The sequence below is a fragment of the Centrocercus urophasianus genome, unplaced genomic scaffold (genome assembly GCF_019232065.1).
Source record: "Centrocercus urophasianus isolate 14NV4802_14NV808 unplaced genomic scaffold, USGS_Curo_1.0 seq_38, whole genome shotgun sequence".
NCBI lineage: Eukaryota > Metazoa > Chordata > Aves > Galliformes > Phasianidae > Centrocercus > Centrocercus urophasianus.
This window is the reverse complement of record NW_024884955.1, coordinates 1789228-1806812: the sequence shown is the minus strand read 5'-3', so window position 1 is coordinate 1806812 and position 17585 is coordinate 1789228. Positions and strand designations below refer to the sequence as shown.

Below are 17585 nucleotides of genomic sequence, written 5' to 3'. Positions count from 1 at the left end.
CTCTCTCTTTGCTCTTTTTTTCCCCTCTCCTATTAAATCAGAGGCCAGTCAATAGGTGTCACTTTGGCAGCTTGGTTCTTTTGCAACAAACCTCAAAACCAACAAGCCAGCTGTATCTCAGCAATGCAGTCTGGTGACTTTGCAGGGGCTGAGCCCTGACCCATGGGGTGGCAGCTCAGAGGCAGAGCACTCGTGAGCACTTGTCTCCAAAGGGGACAAAGACGTGCCCTCTATTAACATCTATTACAAAAGCTTCATCCAAGCTTGGCCCTGCCTTCCTGTCCCAGTATCACTCCCTTTGGGGTGCGAGATGATTTCTCAGTCCTGGAACACTCCCATCCTTGGACTGCCTTTGCTTCAAAATTTCCAATCAGTTTTCTCTCTCTTCTTGCTTGCAGCACTGCCTTCAAAGATTAGCTAAAATAGAAAAGTGCTAATCCACATTATGGAAATTCAAATCCTTGTTGCTACGTTGTTTCAAGGAAGTTTAATCTGGCAAGACTTGGAGGTGAAATCCACTGTTTAAAGTGGTAACAGAATCCATGCATCGCCTCTTCTATTAGTGTGAAAGCACTATAGGAGCAAGAAGCAGCATTCTACTCCTTGGCATAGCAACTTCAGGCTACCACGATCTCTGATGTGCTCCAGCAAAATCCCATTGAGCGTTCAGCTCAGCTCCGGGTTACAGCTGAATGAAGGATCTGCTGCTGCATTCCCATTCCCACTTTGTTTGCCAGCATTGGTTTTCCAGGATTTCTGCTAGAGATCTGCATAGTGAGCTGCCACCAAACAGTGGGACTCCACCTAAACGCCTGTTGTTTGTAGGATAGTCTCCAAAATTTCAGTGATGAACTTCATGTGCCCACAGGAGCCACCATGAGACAAAAACTTGGCAGATGTGAAACCTGGGTTACGTCTTGAGTGAAGAAAGCATCCTTTGGGTAAGCAATCTGCAGAGGAGTTTACTGGCTCTCCACCTCCCATCACTATGAGCTGCTTCAGAAATTCATCATACTTTAAATGATTCACTCAAGTAGCCATTCAGCCCCAGTTCATAGATTGCAGAGCCTTTATTACACAGCTATATATTTAGCACTGAAATGGTTCTCAGCAGTTGTAACAGCCCTGTCATCTAAGGAATAAAACAAAGAGCCATTATTCATCAAAAAGGAGACACAATCTTTATTGTCTGAAGCCATGGTAGAGTTTTTATATCGCCCTGTCGGTTCTTTCAGGCTGTCACACAACTCAGTTTTAAGCTGTCTCAGTGGCAGCCCTGGAAGCTCAAACCCTCCTATAACATCTCACAGCTGACCTCCCAGCTCACATTGGTTTAGACTGACATCAGCATTGATCCTCAGCATATTAGATATGGCCAACAGCCTAAGAGTGACAAAACTAACCTTTTTAGAAAAGCTTGAAGTAGATGGCAGTCTGGCTGAGTAAGGAATTAAAGGTAGATGGGTTTACTTATAATCATGGTTTAATCATAGATGGGTGTGTGTTTTGTGCAGTGATTACATCCAGATCTGCATCCAGGCTGTCTGATGGCAGACATTTGTGTGGCTGTAGGATCCCAGAGGTGTGTGTGCCAGCTGTTCTGGTGTGACCCTGCTACCTGCCAGCCCTCCTGGGCCATGTCCTGCTGCCCTTGATGGGTGCGTGTCCAGCATGGGGCTGGAGGAACCAGCCTGGTTCTCTGTATCTGGACAACATGAGATATACCCAGCATCCCTGCCTAGCAGCTACCTGACTTCCTCTGTGTCTTTGGGAAAAGCAGCCAGATTTGGAACCAGAAGACTTCTTTCAACATGCACTTCCACAGTGCAAATTAGTCCATGAAATGCAAATGAAGCAGCACCTCTCACAGAACCAACTACCATCGCTTTCTCCTCAGGCTTCTGAGAGCATTCGAGAATCTATTGGCAACAGCATGAATGCAGAGTAAAGAGGACACAGGAAAGACACATCTGAGGAGGGTCTGTGCACAGGCTCCCAGCAAAGCAGCTGTTTGCACAGCGAGGCAGACCCAACTTTCCTTCCTTTGAATGTTTCCTCTCTGAATAATGAGATGGGAAATTTGAAGGCCCAGAATCTTAAAAAAGTGGCACACATTAAAGAAAGAATTGCCCTTTCCCAGCTTTGTAATTGGCTTTAAGACTGACAATCACATCTCCAAAGCCCCATGCTCCTTTTTCTCCATACGCTCAGGAAGCGCAGAGCTCCCGTTACACTTCTCCCAGCACCCCGCCGAACAGCCAGCAGTCTCCTAGGCTAATTAGGCACACTGTATTCTGCACATATTTTGCATTTCTGAGTAATTAGGATAATCAGATTTCTCCCTTAATTCTGTACGTATACACCATAAGCAGGTGTATTGCCTTTCCCACAATGCTATCACAAGAAGCGCGTTGTCTGCTGGAGGTGCGGATGCCAGCCGCCTGTCAGAGCCCATTCTCGTCTCACACATGGAAATCTGCTGCTAACAGATTACCAGGAGTCATGGGAAATTAGGAACTTGATTTGGGTGAGTAGCCAGTAGCTCAGATATTTGTGCAAGCTATCTCAATGCACAGAGCCTTCATATCTGGCCAGAAATTTGGCCGTTCTCTTCGTAGCCCTCCAGGGAAGTGCTGTGAGTGTGGCACAGGGGTCGCTTGGCCCCTGTGAACCTCAAAGGTGTTCGGGGTTCTGCAAAGTGTGATAGCCCTCATCCTTGTCCTTGAGCATTTGGCCTTGAAGCTTTCACAGATAAGGGACTATTTCCCTCTTAACAGAGCATCAAGGGTGCAGAATCTTTGAAGAGGGCTGAGGATGCTCCCACACTCCATAGCATGGAGCTAAGTGCTCCTGAGCACCTGAGCTGCAGCTGCAATACTGACAGACCTTGCTACACAGCCTCCACAGAAAGACCACCTATCTGAAGAACTTCACATATGAGAAAGGTTTTGCTTGTAGAGCTTAGAGTGCAATCCAGTATACTCTCAACACAAAGAAGCAGAGCGATGCTCTTGTCGTAGTATTAATGTAAGAATAATGTCCAAACCTCACAAGTATGAACAAAACTGATTATGACCAGGGTTTAAATCCCTCCTGATCTCCAAGTTAACTTTCCTGGTACCAAGATTAAGCACCAGTTACTACAGAGATAGTTTCAAGGCAAAGCTGAAGACAGGGAGTGACAAACTGTTAATTGTGGTAAAGCTGCTTATCCGTGGTGGCTGAACACAGCATACAGAGCAATTCATGCAAGGTTACACTCAATACTTTGTAAGTTCTGCATGGGTAATAAAATACCCCGTTCCCTTCTTTAGTGTCCTCCATCTCACCTTCCCCATTCAGCTGGAACGATGCTTACAGATGAACCATCCAGAGAACATCACTTGGAAAACACAGAGCAGCACCAGGCACTTTGAGTCCAAGGCTGTTGTCAGGGTCACCACGGACAGGGGAGAGGTCCCTGTTTCCCAAAAAGGTCTCACAGGAGACATCTTCCCAGGCTTCATATATTTGCCATCATAGTGTATTCATTCGAGCACCAGGATTCATTTTTTATTAAGTATGTTTATCTCTGGAGAACTTTACCCAAACTTTCCTCAGTAATATCCAGTTCTTGTTCTCTCATGACTTTGGTCAGGTTGCCCAGTGCTCAGTAAAGAAGAAGAGCATGTGGCTGTTCGCTTGCTTCATTCTGACCCACTTTCCTTAGGTCAGCAGCATCCTGTGATGCTCAGGGGTGGCACAACAGCATCACTTCTCTACAGGCCTTGATGTGTTCTCATCTCCTCTGAGATGCACAAGACAAGGACGCTGGATTCAGCTCTCCCATCCCATTGCTGTGCTGCTGTGACAGGGTGGCAGTTTGTGCTCCTGTGCTTCTGGGGTGGACATCTGTGTGCTTGATGCATCGGCACAGAGAAAATACATCGGTGATCCTGGATCTCTACAGTTTTAAACATCGGTTGAAAGAACCAGAGAAGGAAAAATAGGGAAGAAAGCAGGTATTTTGCTGGCCTGAGAGAGTCTGGAGAGCAGGTGGGAAGCTGCCTGCTGGGCTGGCCAGTCGCTGAGAGGTGGCAAAGAAAGTTGGCACAGCAACTCCTGATGTCTGCCTTCTCCGAGCAGGTGACGAAGCCAAGCTGTTGTCTCGATTCCCACAGTATATTTTCATTAAGCTGTGGCAGATGGCAGCAGAGGTCACCGCTTCCACACCATCATCCTTTCAGCTGAAAGGTGTCAGGGAATCTGACACCTCAATTACTAAAGCAAGACTCATCCAAACAGAATCCAGGATGAAGGAGGAAAGGGAATTAGAAAAGCTGCTCTCCTGATTTCCATGAATCCTCACCTTTGAGAGAAAATCTGGGATGAGAACCTCCCTGATAAACAACATATTTCTGCCTAACATCCTGACACAGAAGCAGCTGCTCTGAGAACCAGCCACAGACACCAGAAAAATGGCAATTAAGTCCTTGTGGAAATGAGAGCAAAAAGCACCCCTTGGAAAAGGCCATTGATGCTAGTGAGCTACAGCAAAGTCAAGGGAGGATCAATTGATCTTACCCCAACAGAGAACTGCTGCTCACTTCCCTGTAGGCTGTGAAACGTGCAACATGAAGTGAAACAAAGCTGCCATGTTTTGCTTCACAAGGGTTTTCAGAAGTCAGCCAACCCACAGAGACACCAATGCAACATCACCACTGACTTCTCTGTGTTCAACATGAAATGTAGTTCTGATATGGCAGTAGAAGCAGGATCCTTGCTGAGACACCAATCTTTCTCGTCCCAACTGTTAATACCCACCTTCCTTTTACCATGACTATTTCCCTAATTGTTACTATTATTAATCCTTGCTTTTGTGATCCATACAGTCCTCCATGGCAAAGAAGATGAAGTGAGAGTCTGACCTCACCAGAGCTCAATGAACAAGCAAAGCAGAACTTATTTGTTCTTATTTTGGGATCTCAAAATCATCATACAGTTTTGGAATGATTATGAAATATCTCAGATTGGCAGCTCTGCATGGTGTTGAACTCACTGAGTTTCCTTCAACAACAAAAACACCCAAAAAGCATCGGCCTATAAGGAGATAACAAATAAGTTTAACAGGACTGAGCAGAAGAAAGCCTGTGCTTTCTTTGTGAGCTGTTTCCCCTTAGTATTTAGGAATGACATCAAAACTCCCAACTCGAAGACATCAGAGATATTTGGAAGATGAAAACATCCAAGGCACAAAATAAAAAAAAAAAAAAACAAAAACCAAAAACAACAAAAAAGCCACCAAAACCCAAACTTCTTTTTACTGAAACTTTTCAACTTTTTGACAGAAGCTTGAAAACACTTCTAAAAAGTTCAAAATATTTGGGGTTTGGCACAATAAAGCCGCCGTCATTTCCAGCAAACATTGCTGAATGCCAGCAAATTTTCATTCTGGGGCCAGAACTGTCCTTTTTTTTCTTCTCATGCTCTAGAGATGGAGAATGGAAAAACAGTGCACTTTTGAGATAAAAAAGGTTTCCACTTCGTTGAAAAGTTTCTTTCAACCAAAGCTCATTGCAGACACAACCTGTGCAGCCAGGTCCGCTCATGACACCTACTCCAGCCAACGCAAAGGGAACAGCACAAGCATAAGGACATTAAATCAGAAGTTATCTCTTCTTTTTTAAATGGAAAGGTTTGATTGTGCTGACCTCAAACTCAATGCTTTGTTAATGGGAGAAGGGAAAGCTACAGCTGGGGCACTTAGAGCTTGCTAGATCATACGCATTTTCTCAAATGCTCGAAAAGCAATGGGCCATTCCAGGGTTTTCCTGGAGGAAAAGCGATCACAATCTGGCCTTTGTTATCCAGCTTATTCTCCAAGAGTTCCTACTTGAGGGCCCCTGGAGCAGATTCTTGGAAGAGCTCCATTTTGCACCCCAGCCAGAACGCTCCGAGTTTCCGTATATTATTAGCACACAATGGAGCAACGTCAGCCCGCGCTGGGAAGGGCCCCTGGCAGCCACAATGCTCCCAGCCCCAACCCCACACCGGGCAGGGGAGAGGGGCTCCCTTCTGGGGAAAATCCACCTCCTTCTCCTCCTGCACGGCCCTGGTGTTCAGGGACAGGAAAGGCAGGAGGCAGAGCAGCAAAGCGCAGTCAGGCAAAGGCACAGCGTCAGCCAAAATCCAGGCCAAGGGCTCCGGGAAGAGTTGACCTCAGCACCAGCTTGCCCTCAGCAGCTTTTTGGCTTGGGCTTTGCCAAATGACATGCCTGGTCTGACAGTGCTAGATGGGTTTGGTCGGAGGGCACAAGGAAACTTGATTCCTGTGAGTCACTTGCAATCTCTGCCACCACCGCTATGGGAAACATGGATGTGGGCTGCTGCCAATGCACAATCTGCATTGAAACATGCTGTGTGTCTCCAGGCCCCTCTTCCTTGGTGCTGCTCAGAGCTTTTGGCCTCAGACCACTGCTGCATTACAGACTCCAGCTGCTCAAGGAAAGAGAGAAAAAAAAAAGAAAGAAAGAAAGAAAGAAAAATCTCCACATGCAAAAATTCAACTTTTTGTAAGAGAAGCCCCACAACTCCAAAACTAAAAATGCTTGCCAACACAGCGAGCATTTGCCAGCACATTTTTGATTTTTTGCCAAAATATTCTAGCCAAAACTTTGGAGAGAAAAAAAAAATAAAAATACAACAACCCAGAATTGTCTATGGAAAGCAGATACTTCTCACGAAAATATTCATTTAGTCAAATCCCCAGGTTTCTACTGAAAGTCAGCATCAGTGGAAAATGCTGACGAGCTCTATTATTGGCACAGCTTTAATTTTCCTTTGTCTGGAACAGACACGGAGAGGACAGCATCTGTCAAATGTAGTCTTTTGACTTATGTTATTATTTAAAATGGTCTGTTACTGTATGTGGTCTCCAGGAGAGGTTCAACCCCATCACGGTGCTGGGTGCTGTGTGCACACACGGTTTCCCTTCTAGAGGGATTATAATTTGAGCACAAATCCTGGAGAAGATAAATAGTTGGATTATAGGGTAATTTCACATTGGTCCCAATCAGCAAAGGGACGCTGTGCTCACCCCTGCACCTGCTCTTTATTTGGTGCTTTGTTGCTCAGCCATGTCCCAGCTGCTGGGCTCTGAGCTCCCCAGGAGATGCAGGAACCTGCCCAGCTCTGCGGGCAGCTGCAGAGCAGGGAGAGATGGGTCCCTACCCATTTCCCTACCCTTCCACTGCAATCCTGTTTGTTCCTTCCCATGGATGCTCTCCCAACCTCCCTTCTGCAGACTCATATTGCACTGACCACATTGAGCCCATCCATTCTCCTGCCTTCCCTGACGTGTGCAATCCCACGTGCCTGTCTACCAGGCTCCCTTCTACCCCAGCCCCATCGCTTCATGTCCTGCCCAAGCTGACACAATCCCTTTAGGTACAAGGGAGCAGTTAAGAGAAGGATCTGCACTGGTTTCAAATAGTTTCCAGCATTGGTCACCCCCTTCTGTAAGAGATTAAAAAGGCATTGCCAAGAAGGGAGCGAGGGAGAAGGAGAGCACAGGAAAATAAATAAATAAAGGTATATAGTTACTTTTGGTTAGTCTCTGTGCAGTCCCATCCCAGGGCGCCGTGCTCTGCGCTCAGTTGAGGTATTAGTCACTTTTTCCATTAGAAGCTCTTATTCTATGGGGATTTATAATGTATCTGTAAAATTGTCTCCAGGCTTTGCTTGGCATCCGAGCTCTCGATTCATGGTCAGAATGTAAAGAAACTGCAGTTGTTTGATTTACTGGGACAGGCACAGGGAGGGAGGGATTTTTTCCGCGCTCAGCTTGGTGGAAAGAAATTCACGTAGTGCTTTCAGGACATGATCACTTATTACTCTAGAAAATACACCAGATGGGTGCAATCTCAGACCAAGTTCACAAGCATGGTCTTCCCCACAACGCACTCACAGGGAAAGCCTTGCCCTTTTCCAACCCTCATTTCTACAAGGGAAAAGGGCACAAACTCCGGGATCCAAACACCCTGGAGCCTCTCCCATCCGCAGGGTGTTCCTGGCCTGGCTGTTCCCATGGACTTCTGCTGTAGACAGGGATTGGTTGACAAGGGCAGGATCGAGAGCAGCAACACACAGCAGGACCTGATCAGATAGGTAGCAGGAGCTTGAGGTGGACGTTGCAGGCAAACAATAACCTAAAATTGGAACGTGGCAAATTACTTATTCAAACGCCAGCTTCCTCTCCCCCTCTTGATTAGCAAACCGCTGGGGAGCCAGCTCTGATTTTCTCCAGACAGTCGTGCTCAGCTCCACTCCTTTTGCTCAGCCCTGAGCTGCCCACGGGGCTGCAGCCCTCGTTGGTATTCACACTGCGCTGCAGCCCTCCCTTCCCTTGATGGGCTGTTCTGCTCTCCAGCTGGATCACAAACTTTTTATCTGCATGCACAGCAGTGATTAATAAGTTCAGTTTCTATCTTTTTTTTTTCTTTTTTTTTTCAGGGAAACATTTAAGCTGCAGTTTGCAAACACTTCCCAGTACACTAACTCAACTACTCGCGCCTAATAATAAAGCAATCTCCAAAACACACTGCGAGCCAAATCCTCCTCCTTTTCTTTTAGTAGAGGTGTCATTATTTCATGTTTGTATTCATTGCGTATAAATGAAGCCTCGAAGAACAGACAGGAGAATATATAATGAAACAGAACGACGTCCTGCAGAACTGGAGTGGGAAATCCCACAGCTGAAATCCTCTCTCCTATTTAAATGAAAGGCAAAAGCACCACTGCCCCCAAGAAGCCAGGAGTCACCCCGGCACTTTGGGAGACAGCAGCACACAGGGAGGCTGGGAAGAGTTCAGGGTATCAAATGAAGCAGAGCAGAGACACGAGAGGAACAAAGGAAGTTCACGTCGTTATAATTTATTGATGATCTTGGCCTGATTGCTTTAGTGTTTTGTCTCAGCGGAGCGCACTGCTCAGCACTGAGTCCTGCAGGTCACTCAGTCGTACTGAGGTGGAAATGATGCGACGGCTTACAGACAAGTTTGACTTACAAGAAAATAAATAAAATAACCACCAGGATGGGACTCAGCCTCACCCAAGCACTTGCTGAGAAGCAGCCAGGATCTCCTGACCTCACTCCCAGAGGAGCGGAGCACCAGGAATTCCCTCCCCATAGCTCACATTTTTCCAGCTCTACCAATTCACCCAGCGAGTGCCATGGGAAATCACTACGGCTCAGGCATCCAAACTTGCTTAAGAATGAGCCAAACTGATTCTTTTCTTCAAGGAGGAGGGTCTTAAGGAAAATAAAATGCTGGGGGTTCTTTGTCCCTGTATCTTGGATACGGAAAAACTCCCACGCTTGTCAGAAATAAGAGCAGCACCAGCAGCCCATGGCTTTCTCTTTTTCTTACTCTTTTTTATTTCCTTCCCTCCAGCGTATGCAAGTGCGTACCTTAAAGCTGGATGACACAGTGATGGGTTTAAGAGACAGTGAGTGTTGAGATGCCAGTTTCTAGTGTAATACAGCTTTCTTTCTTCTGTGAACATGGGTGAAAAATCAGAAGAAATAATCCAGTAGGCTGAATGCACTCCCTGGCCATTCAGCACGCTCATAAATATGCCTAGCGAGACGCTTTGTGTTAAAAACTTCTATTCTGCATTTTGTTTAACTGTGAGTCAAATCTTCCATCCCCATCTTCTGCCTGCACTCCTCGCAGTTAGTGGGGCTGCATTCCCACCCTGCTCCCCATCAGTTTTAGGCCAATGGCTTACATTTGAAAACTAGCAGGTTCTCATTGTTTTTCTATTGATTTTTCTCCCACCTTCCAGCCAAATGCCCGCTCGCTGGTTGCCTCTTGGCAGAAAATAAGCTGCTGTTACAGTAAGCAACTCCCAAACAAAGAGTTCTAACTAGATTCGCCCTTTGGCACTAGCTCACCATTCAACAGAACTTAGGAGAAAGCCTGCCATTTCCTGTGCACCGCTAGCACTGCAGAATAAAGCAAATTTGGAAATGAAATTTACTACGTATAAGCTGTCATTTCCTTTTTAAGGCTGGAGGAGCCCTGGAGACCATCAGCTACTGACAAGAAGGGGACCCTCCAGGTCCAAGCTGGATGCACAGACACTCAGGAACAAGCAGACCTTTGTTATCACCACTCACACCAACACACACGCAGATGTCACCGGGATGAGCAGCCTTTGCCCACAAGGGACACTGTCTGCACGCCGGCCAGTTTATTCCTAAAGAAATATATGCATGAGCACATTGCATATAGCACATCACCCTGAGGACGGCTGAAATAATTCCTTCCACGCCTGCATAGACCCTCTGGAGCAGGGTGGGATGCAGCCGCCTTAACTCCTTCTTGCAGCCACACATAGAAGGGCTGAAGGTATCGAGAGGTTTCGGCATGGAGGAAGTTTTGGTTTGGTTTTGAGCATCGCCACCAAACCTGCGGGGACTCCTTTGATGGACAGATTTTGTTTAGTTGTATTTGACAAACACAAACTTATAAACTGAGGAGTTGCAAAGGAAAGAAAAAGAAAAGGAACAAAAGCATAACGACCACATTTCTCCGAGTTTTAAGAACGAGCAGAGCAACTCGCCCAGCAGCGCAGCCCCACCGCGAAACGAAGTTGTGGAGGGACAGTCCCGGAGCTCCTCCGGCCCCGAAGCACAGCGGGCTCCGCTCCGGCCCGGCAGCCCCATCCCCATCCCGGGCAGCACCCCGGAGCTCGGAGAGCCGGCACTTACCAGCTGCAAAGTGCAGAGGAAAATCAAGGTGCAGCGTCCGGTGCAGCATCCCATGGTCCCCGAGTGCGCCGGGGCAGGCAGCGGGATAGGGACAGCGGGGACAGGGACAGCGGGGACAGGGACAGCGGGGACAGAGCACCCGGCTCACCGCAGCCCCGGGGCTCTCCCCGCCAGCAGCACGGAGCGCAGCTGCCGCTCGCCGCCGCCGGGAACGAGGCGGGCGGGGGGGAGGAGGGAGGAGGGACGGAGGTCGCGGCGGCTGCCGGAGCCCCTCCGGGAGTCGGGGAGGAGGCAGTGGGGCCACAGCTTAAAAGGGCAATGCTCCGCCGGACGTTCCCGTCCCGCAGGCTGAGGCGGTTGGGATGAGCCCCGTCAGCCCCGCTGGGATGTTCCAGGCCCCCCCCCGGGCACGGCCCGCCCCCGGGAGGCTGAGCCAGGCTGTACCAGTTTATTTATTTTCTAGAGATGGGAGACCCTGCTGCTGGCCGAGGGTGTGCCAGCACTCCGTGGATAGGGCATGGAGACTATAGGGCATCTCAGGCAACAGGAACCGGGACACAGATGCTGGCTTACTTACCCTAGAGTCTTCATGCCCAGGATTAACCTGAAATACAATAACTGTTGTCAGTTAAAGTGCACATGGTAGACAAACGCAGGGGGATAAGTCTGAAAATCACTAAAATGCACATTTGTGAGTGTCTTAAATTGCCCGGATTTGTATGTCACACACAACACAGACCACATCACACCTCAGCGGTCCCATAAGTGTGCAGGGGAGCATCTCCTGTGGGAGAGTTCCACAAGAGCACCATCTAAGAGCCACCCACCATACCACACATCTGCATCGAAGCAGGTCCGTCTGCTTCAATTGCAAATGGCAAAGATATCCGGGAGCACCAAGCACCTCTGTCAGAACACTGAGCCCTCCATGTTGCCTCCTGCCCAGAGGAGTGGGAGCAGAGAGCTTCTGTCACCTCTCCCTGCTTTTGCTCAGCCCAAGCAGCAGGTAACACACAGACATGCCAGGATGGGGATGCACTTATAGCTAAGCTCCACCAGAGTGGGATAATTAGCTTTTGGAGAGGCACATCTGATGACAGTGTCATCTCTTTGCAATCTCCATGGCTGCATGATAAAGTTTGCTTTGCTCTCAAGAAAGTCAGGGCTCCATTCCTGCCTCTAAAGCAGCGTGACTTTGGGACTGTGAGTGATCAGCCCCACTGCCCTCTAAATACTCATACCAAGTTGCTTTTTGCAGTGGTGGATATGGAGATGGAGATGGCAGCTGAAATGACAGAGGCTCTATCATTTTAATCAAGGAAGGCATTGCTTGATTATAACAGAATTATAACAGAAGCAGGGTTAGTCTTGAAGAGCTGTGAGTGTTTGAAACCTGGTAGTAACAAAGTTATTTTTATTCAAATCAGACACAGGGAGAAAATGAACAAACAAAAACAAGCAGACTGTGAATACCTAAGGTTGGGAGCTGGACTCTGAAATGATCTCAAATCCTGTTTTTAAATGGTAAAGTGTATTGATTATCTGACCTGTGCACTGAGCAGAACCAGGGCAGCAATTAATGCAGTCAGATACAATAACAGACACTTTATTATGTGTGAAACGAATACACCCAGTGAAGAAACCAATTTACTTCACCCAGAAAAATGTGGCCTGAAGAAGCTTTGGCACTAATTGTATTCTCAGAAGAGTGGATTTTGGATGGCAGAGGCAATAGGAACAAAGTCCAGTTTATTTTTTAGATGAACATAGAAGAAACACTCCTCACAAATTGCACAGGGAGGGCTCACTCTTATCTATGGGCTCAGGCAAGCTGACATCAGAGGGAGAAGAGGAGCCATGCACAGGCTGGGGTTGGGCTGTGGTGCAATGGGCTCTGCAAGCTGCTGGAGCAATGGGAGCAGGCAGGGATGCAGCTGTGCAGGTTGGTACCAGCCCTCAGGGCCATTGCTCAGAGTTCCCTGCATCTTTTGTTCCATCTCCTGCTTCTAACAGCCTGGCATAAGTGCAGCTATTTTCCAGTGCAGTTGTAGTATAAAGGAGATGCTGTGACAAATAGCAAAAGGTGTCGCTGCTGGAATTGCATTGGACACAAACAGGAGTTTTCCCCTTGCATTTTTTTCTTGATAAGCCAGGGAAAAGGCTGCTCTGTGCTGGCTGAGTCCTGCATGCATCTGAAGAACACACAAATCTTTTTAGCCCGTTTAGAAGGGTAAACATGTTGTAATGCAACTGTATCACAAAGAGAGACTTAAAACTCCTACAGCCTGGTGGTGTAATCTTAACTTATATGATTTCTTGGCATGGCATGGAGCCCTCACACAGAAGCATTTGTCCTTAAATATCCAAGTGGCCTTACTGGCTTTAGTGCAGCTATTCCCATGCCAGTGTTTGGATGCTTGCTCCAGTGCCGTGCTCTTCAGCATCTTCTGTCTATGGACAGCAGAGGAGATGCACACAGCCTGAGCACCCCGACAGCAGGGCTGGCCTTTGGGTTACTCTTTGCAAGCCAGTTAAAAAGCATCCTGTGGACTCCTGGAAAATTCCTTATTTCAATGTGAATAAATATTAACTTAGCTGAATTTGGACCTAAGACCAAATAATAATAATAATAATAATAATAATGGATCTTCATTATGTATATTGAATTAGCAAGTGGATTAACGAGGCGTCATTGGATGGAGCAGTCCAGAGGCTGCCAAACACAGTGTCAACACCAATGTGCACTGTGCCACCAGTGATGTGCTATGGGCCACCACAAAGGGCTGCTTGAAAGCCACAGGGAATGATCCTCAGCTACAAACACTGTTCCAGAGGCCCCCAGCCACGGTGCCACATCCAAAGGCAGCACATGCCTGTCCCTGTGTTGTGTGCTCCCCTGCTCAGGACAGCCTTTCCAAGGTGGCACGTCACATCCTATTCTTCTGTCACACACTGGAAGTAAAGCTCACTGCCAGTCCTCTGATTGATGGCTCCTTTCCATTGTGCACATCACAGTTTGACAGAGGAACGTGTTCAGCATGATAGGTTGGGAGCCCTTATGTAAGAATTGGGTGAGCTGCTCCAGGACACTGTGGACATTCAGAATGAATGGATGAGGGCAAATCCTGGGGAATATGTTGGGTGCTGTGACAGCATCTCACTCATGGTGACCAGACGTGCCACCACTCCAGAAACTGGGCTTTGTGTTGTTCCACAGAAGACTGTTTTACATAGGAAAGGATAACTGAGCTAGCTAGAAAGGGAGAGAGATTATGTAATAAAGGGCAAAGACTTTTGATCTTCTACTTTTAAACTTGTAATGTCTTAAAGCTCTCATTACCTGGGATAATGTCCAGGGAGCTGCTCTGGGATGGAGGCCAGCTGCAGCCAACGCTACCAAAGGAGAAGAAAGCTTAAGAGTGGTGGCAAATGTGTTGTAGAAAATTAGACAGACCTGTGACAGCAAAGCACAGTGTTTTAAAAATCATCCTCATTAGAAAGGAAACAGTCCCAATGACATTTATGCTTCAAAATAGGTTCCCAACAGCCAAGGGTGATCTTAAGTTTTATCACAACTGGTGTGTGAATTCTGTTGTTTTCTTTCTGATCCCCGTGAAACCTTTGCTGCTGGGAGGGGACAGCTTCTAATGAGCTTCTATGGCATTTCAACACCTCATTTTGCATCTGTAATTCCCTAGCATTACCTTGCTGAGCCACACAGCGCATTTCCATCACTGTTTGATGAGGAAGTGGAGGATGGCAGAGGTGGAAGGAGGATTCAGAGCACACAGCGAGGTCAGCGCTTTGCCCACACCCACCCCATTCACATCCCTTCTTCACAGCAAGGGCTTGCATGAAGGAAACACGACTGGTATCACACTGAGATGCATTTTTCCTCCTTGGGATTGCACACCCACATTCCCAAAGGAATGGCCTGGAGCAGAGAGGAGGGAGTGCCCAAAGGGTTAATTCCCATTGGAGAAGCAAGCTGTGGCAGCTGACATCGCTGCCCTGCAATCTGAGTCCTTGGCATGATTGCAGCCACATTTCCAGCTGCAATTTCATGGGGCAGTGTGACCAAGAAGTAACTCAATGCAGCTGCTAAAATCCACGGGTATTGACACCAAGTGATCGCCCGAGGCTGCCATGCAACAGTTACATTTCTCAAATGATAGGACACAAAGAAGAGCCAGAGGGGCGAGAGCAGCCCCTGATTTGGGGCAGCCATGTGGGAGCTCTCTTGTAGACAAGCAGCTTCCCTTGTCTGCTTAGGAATCAGTGGCAAACTTCCCCTAGCTAATTAAACACATGTACATGGGATAGAGCTGCTTTCCTGCCCTGTGTCAGCTACACTTGTTCCAGCACCAGCAACTAACACCTAAGAAAGACCTAGAAATGTGTGTAGGCAGAAGGTCTAGTGAGGCTTTCCAAACACAAGTTGCTGCTGCAGCTTTCCTTTGGCTCCCGCTATGAAGTGTCACCGCAGGAACACCAAGGATGCCTCAGTGCCATACTGATGGTGCAAACACACACACCAACATGCACTCCAAGCTCCATGCACTCCAAGCTGCATTTCCACAGCCAGTAGCAATAGCCATTGTTGCTTGGTGAGGCTGCTGTGTTTTGGCTGCCAAGCGCAATGAATAGCAATAACTCTGAATGCTCTAACTAATAACATGTAAATGTTATTTAATATTAAATAATTTTAAAAGGCAGTAAATAATGATAATAATACAAAATAAATGTTTGAGAAGAACTGATGTTCCATTCCATGGCAGGAAATATTCCTTAGAATCAGAGAACCACCAAGTTGGAGAAGACTTATCTATCTCAACGTGTGAGTGGGAACGAGCTCCTACCAGGACCTATAAAAACAAGACACCCCCTAAAGTCACACAAGCTTCTCAAACTCATCCCTTTAAAAAAGTAACCCAGACAGGAGCGTATGGTTTCCTAACCCTGCCAAATGCTGCCAGTACTGAGCACTGTACTGATCCAACAGGGGTGTCACTGAACAAGTCAACTTAGAGATGCTACAGATACTACGTTTTGTAGCCAAGTAAAATTAATTCTATCTGAAAAAGCTCGGCATGGAAGAGACCATCCCTGCCTTCTGTTTTCTTATGTTATCCTATAATTTGTTCCTTGCTGCATTTCGTATGTGGGTAACTCAGGACGTAACAATTACAGCAATGGCAACTGTGCAAAAAACATGAGGAATTTCATGATAGAACCAATTCATAACTAGAGAAAGGGATGAGCTGGGAATACGGTGAAGGATGCCTTTGTAAATATTATTAGTATGGCATCCTATATTATCTTATAATAGGTATTTGCCACAGATTGCAGAGATGGGAAGTGAGCTATGCAGCCAGCCCAAATTCTGGGAACAGAGCAAACTGGATTTGCCAGAGAATGGCATGCACTTATGTGCTTGCGAAGGAAGGCAGATGCCTGCAGCTTCCTTTCATTCCTGCTGAAAACCAGCCCTATCCTGAGCCTTTGCCCCTTCCATCTCAGCACACACCAACAGGTTAACGATGATGCTGGCTCAGGGCAACTCGCAGTGTGAACACAGCAGCACTGCTCACTCTTGGTTGGTAGCAGCAGTTTTAGGCCCAGGAAGACGAAAGTGTGTGTTTGGGATACGAAGCAAGAAGCAGCCATCAGGAACTCAGCGCAGCATCGTTATGGATGGAAAACGTTGCCCAACACTGCTCCCCTGAGGCTGCGAGCACAAGTACCGAATGTGGGATGCGAGCCCAAAGCCACCGGTTCTATCGCTTCAACAGAAGAACCGAGATTAACATCCTCATTAGATCTTTTAATACAGTGTGTGCATGATGGGAACCTCATTGTCCACTGGTTCGTGTTTACCAGAAAATAACGGTGCTTATCAGAAGAGACCACTTTGTCCTTAACTGGAAGAGCAAATTATCTAAGTAGAATTTTCTTTATGTTTCACACCCCCCTCCTCTCTCCTTCGAATGCGCACACATTGATGGCCCGTTATCTTCTTGTTGATGCAGGGGCCTTATGTGTAGCTGCCGTTAATGTTAATGAAAACGGCTCTTGTTAATCTCTCCTGCACCGATGGTAAGATAACAGCCTACTTATTAAGCAGGGAGGCCAGATAGGAGTTATACTGAAAACCAGCAGCATATTGTCTCCGTGGGATTCATATGTAAATGTTAAAGCTTTGCTCCGGCCTGTCTACGGCTGTTGATTAAAAATAAATTAGTGATTATTATCAGTGCACTCTCCAGGCACTTGTCTGCAACCATCACAAAGCACTTCCACCTTCTCTTATTCATACTTGATTTCTCATCACCTTTAGGGCATTGCCAGGTGGTAAGGTATGGAAATTGCCATCCAGTGCCAACAGAATCACTGAGGTTGGAAAGATCCCCACGTCCAACCCCACTGCGCCCACTGCCCCCATCCCTCAGTGCCCCATCTCCGTGATTCTGAACACCTTCAGGGATGGTGACTTCACCTCCCCCTGGGCAGCTGTGCCACTGCATCACTGCTCTTTTGGAGATGTTTCCTAGTATCTAATCTGATCACCTGGTGCAGCACGAGGCCATCACCAAGCACGGGGATTCAGATGGCACCAAATGGAGCCTGCACGCTGGGCTGGGCTGGGGTCTGGTTAGTTGGCACAAATGGCAATGGTGATGAGGAGACGGTTGGACTGGATGATCTTATAGGTCGTTTCCAACCTTGTGATTCTATGATTCTGTGATTCCCCTTATTAAAAATGATGCAACATTTTAAAATATCTCCTTGACCCAAAGCAGGATTATAGGACAATAGCGTGTCTTGAAAAGGA

General features: G+C 47.2%; 1 protein-coding gene across 1 annotated transcript in view; it reads right to left on the bottom strand.

The window, feature by feature from the left end:
* The window catches only part of NKAIN4 (sodium/potassium transporting ATPase interacting 4), a 47515-nt gene extending 36651 nt beyond the window's left edge, over nt 1-10864 (bottom strand). Inside the window, exon 1 of the mRNA XM_042832386.1 lies at nt 10754-10864. Within this exon, the coding sequence (XP_042688320.1) occupies nt 10754-10807 (54 nt within the window). The 5' untranslated portion in view covers nt 10808-10864. The remainder of the gene's footprint in view (nt 1-10753) is intronic.
* Nucleotides 10865-17585: the final 6721 nt, after the last annotated feature.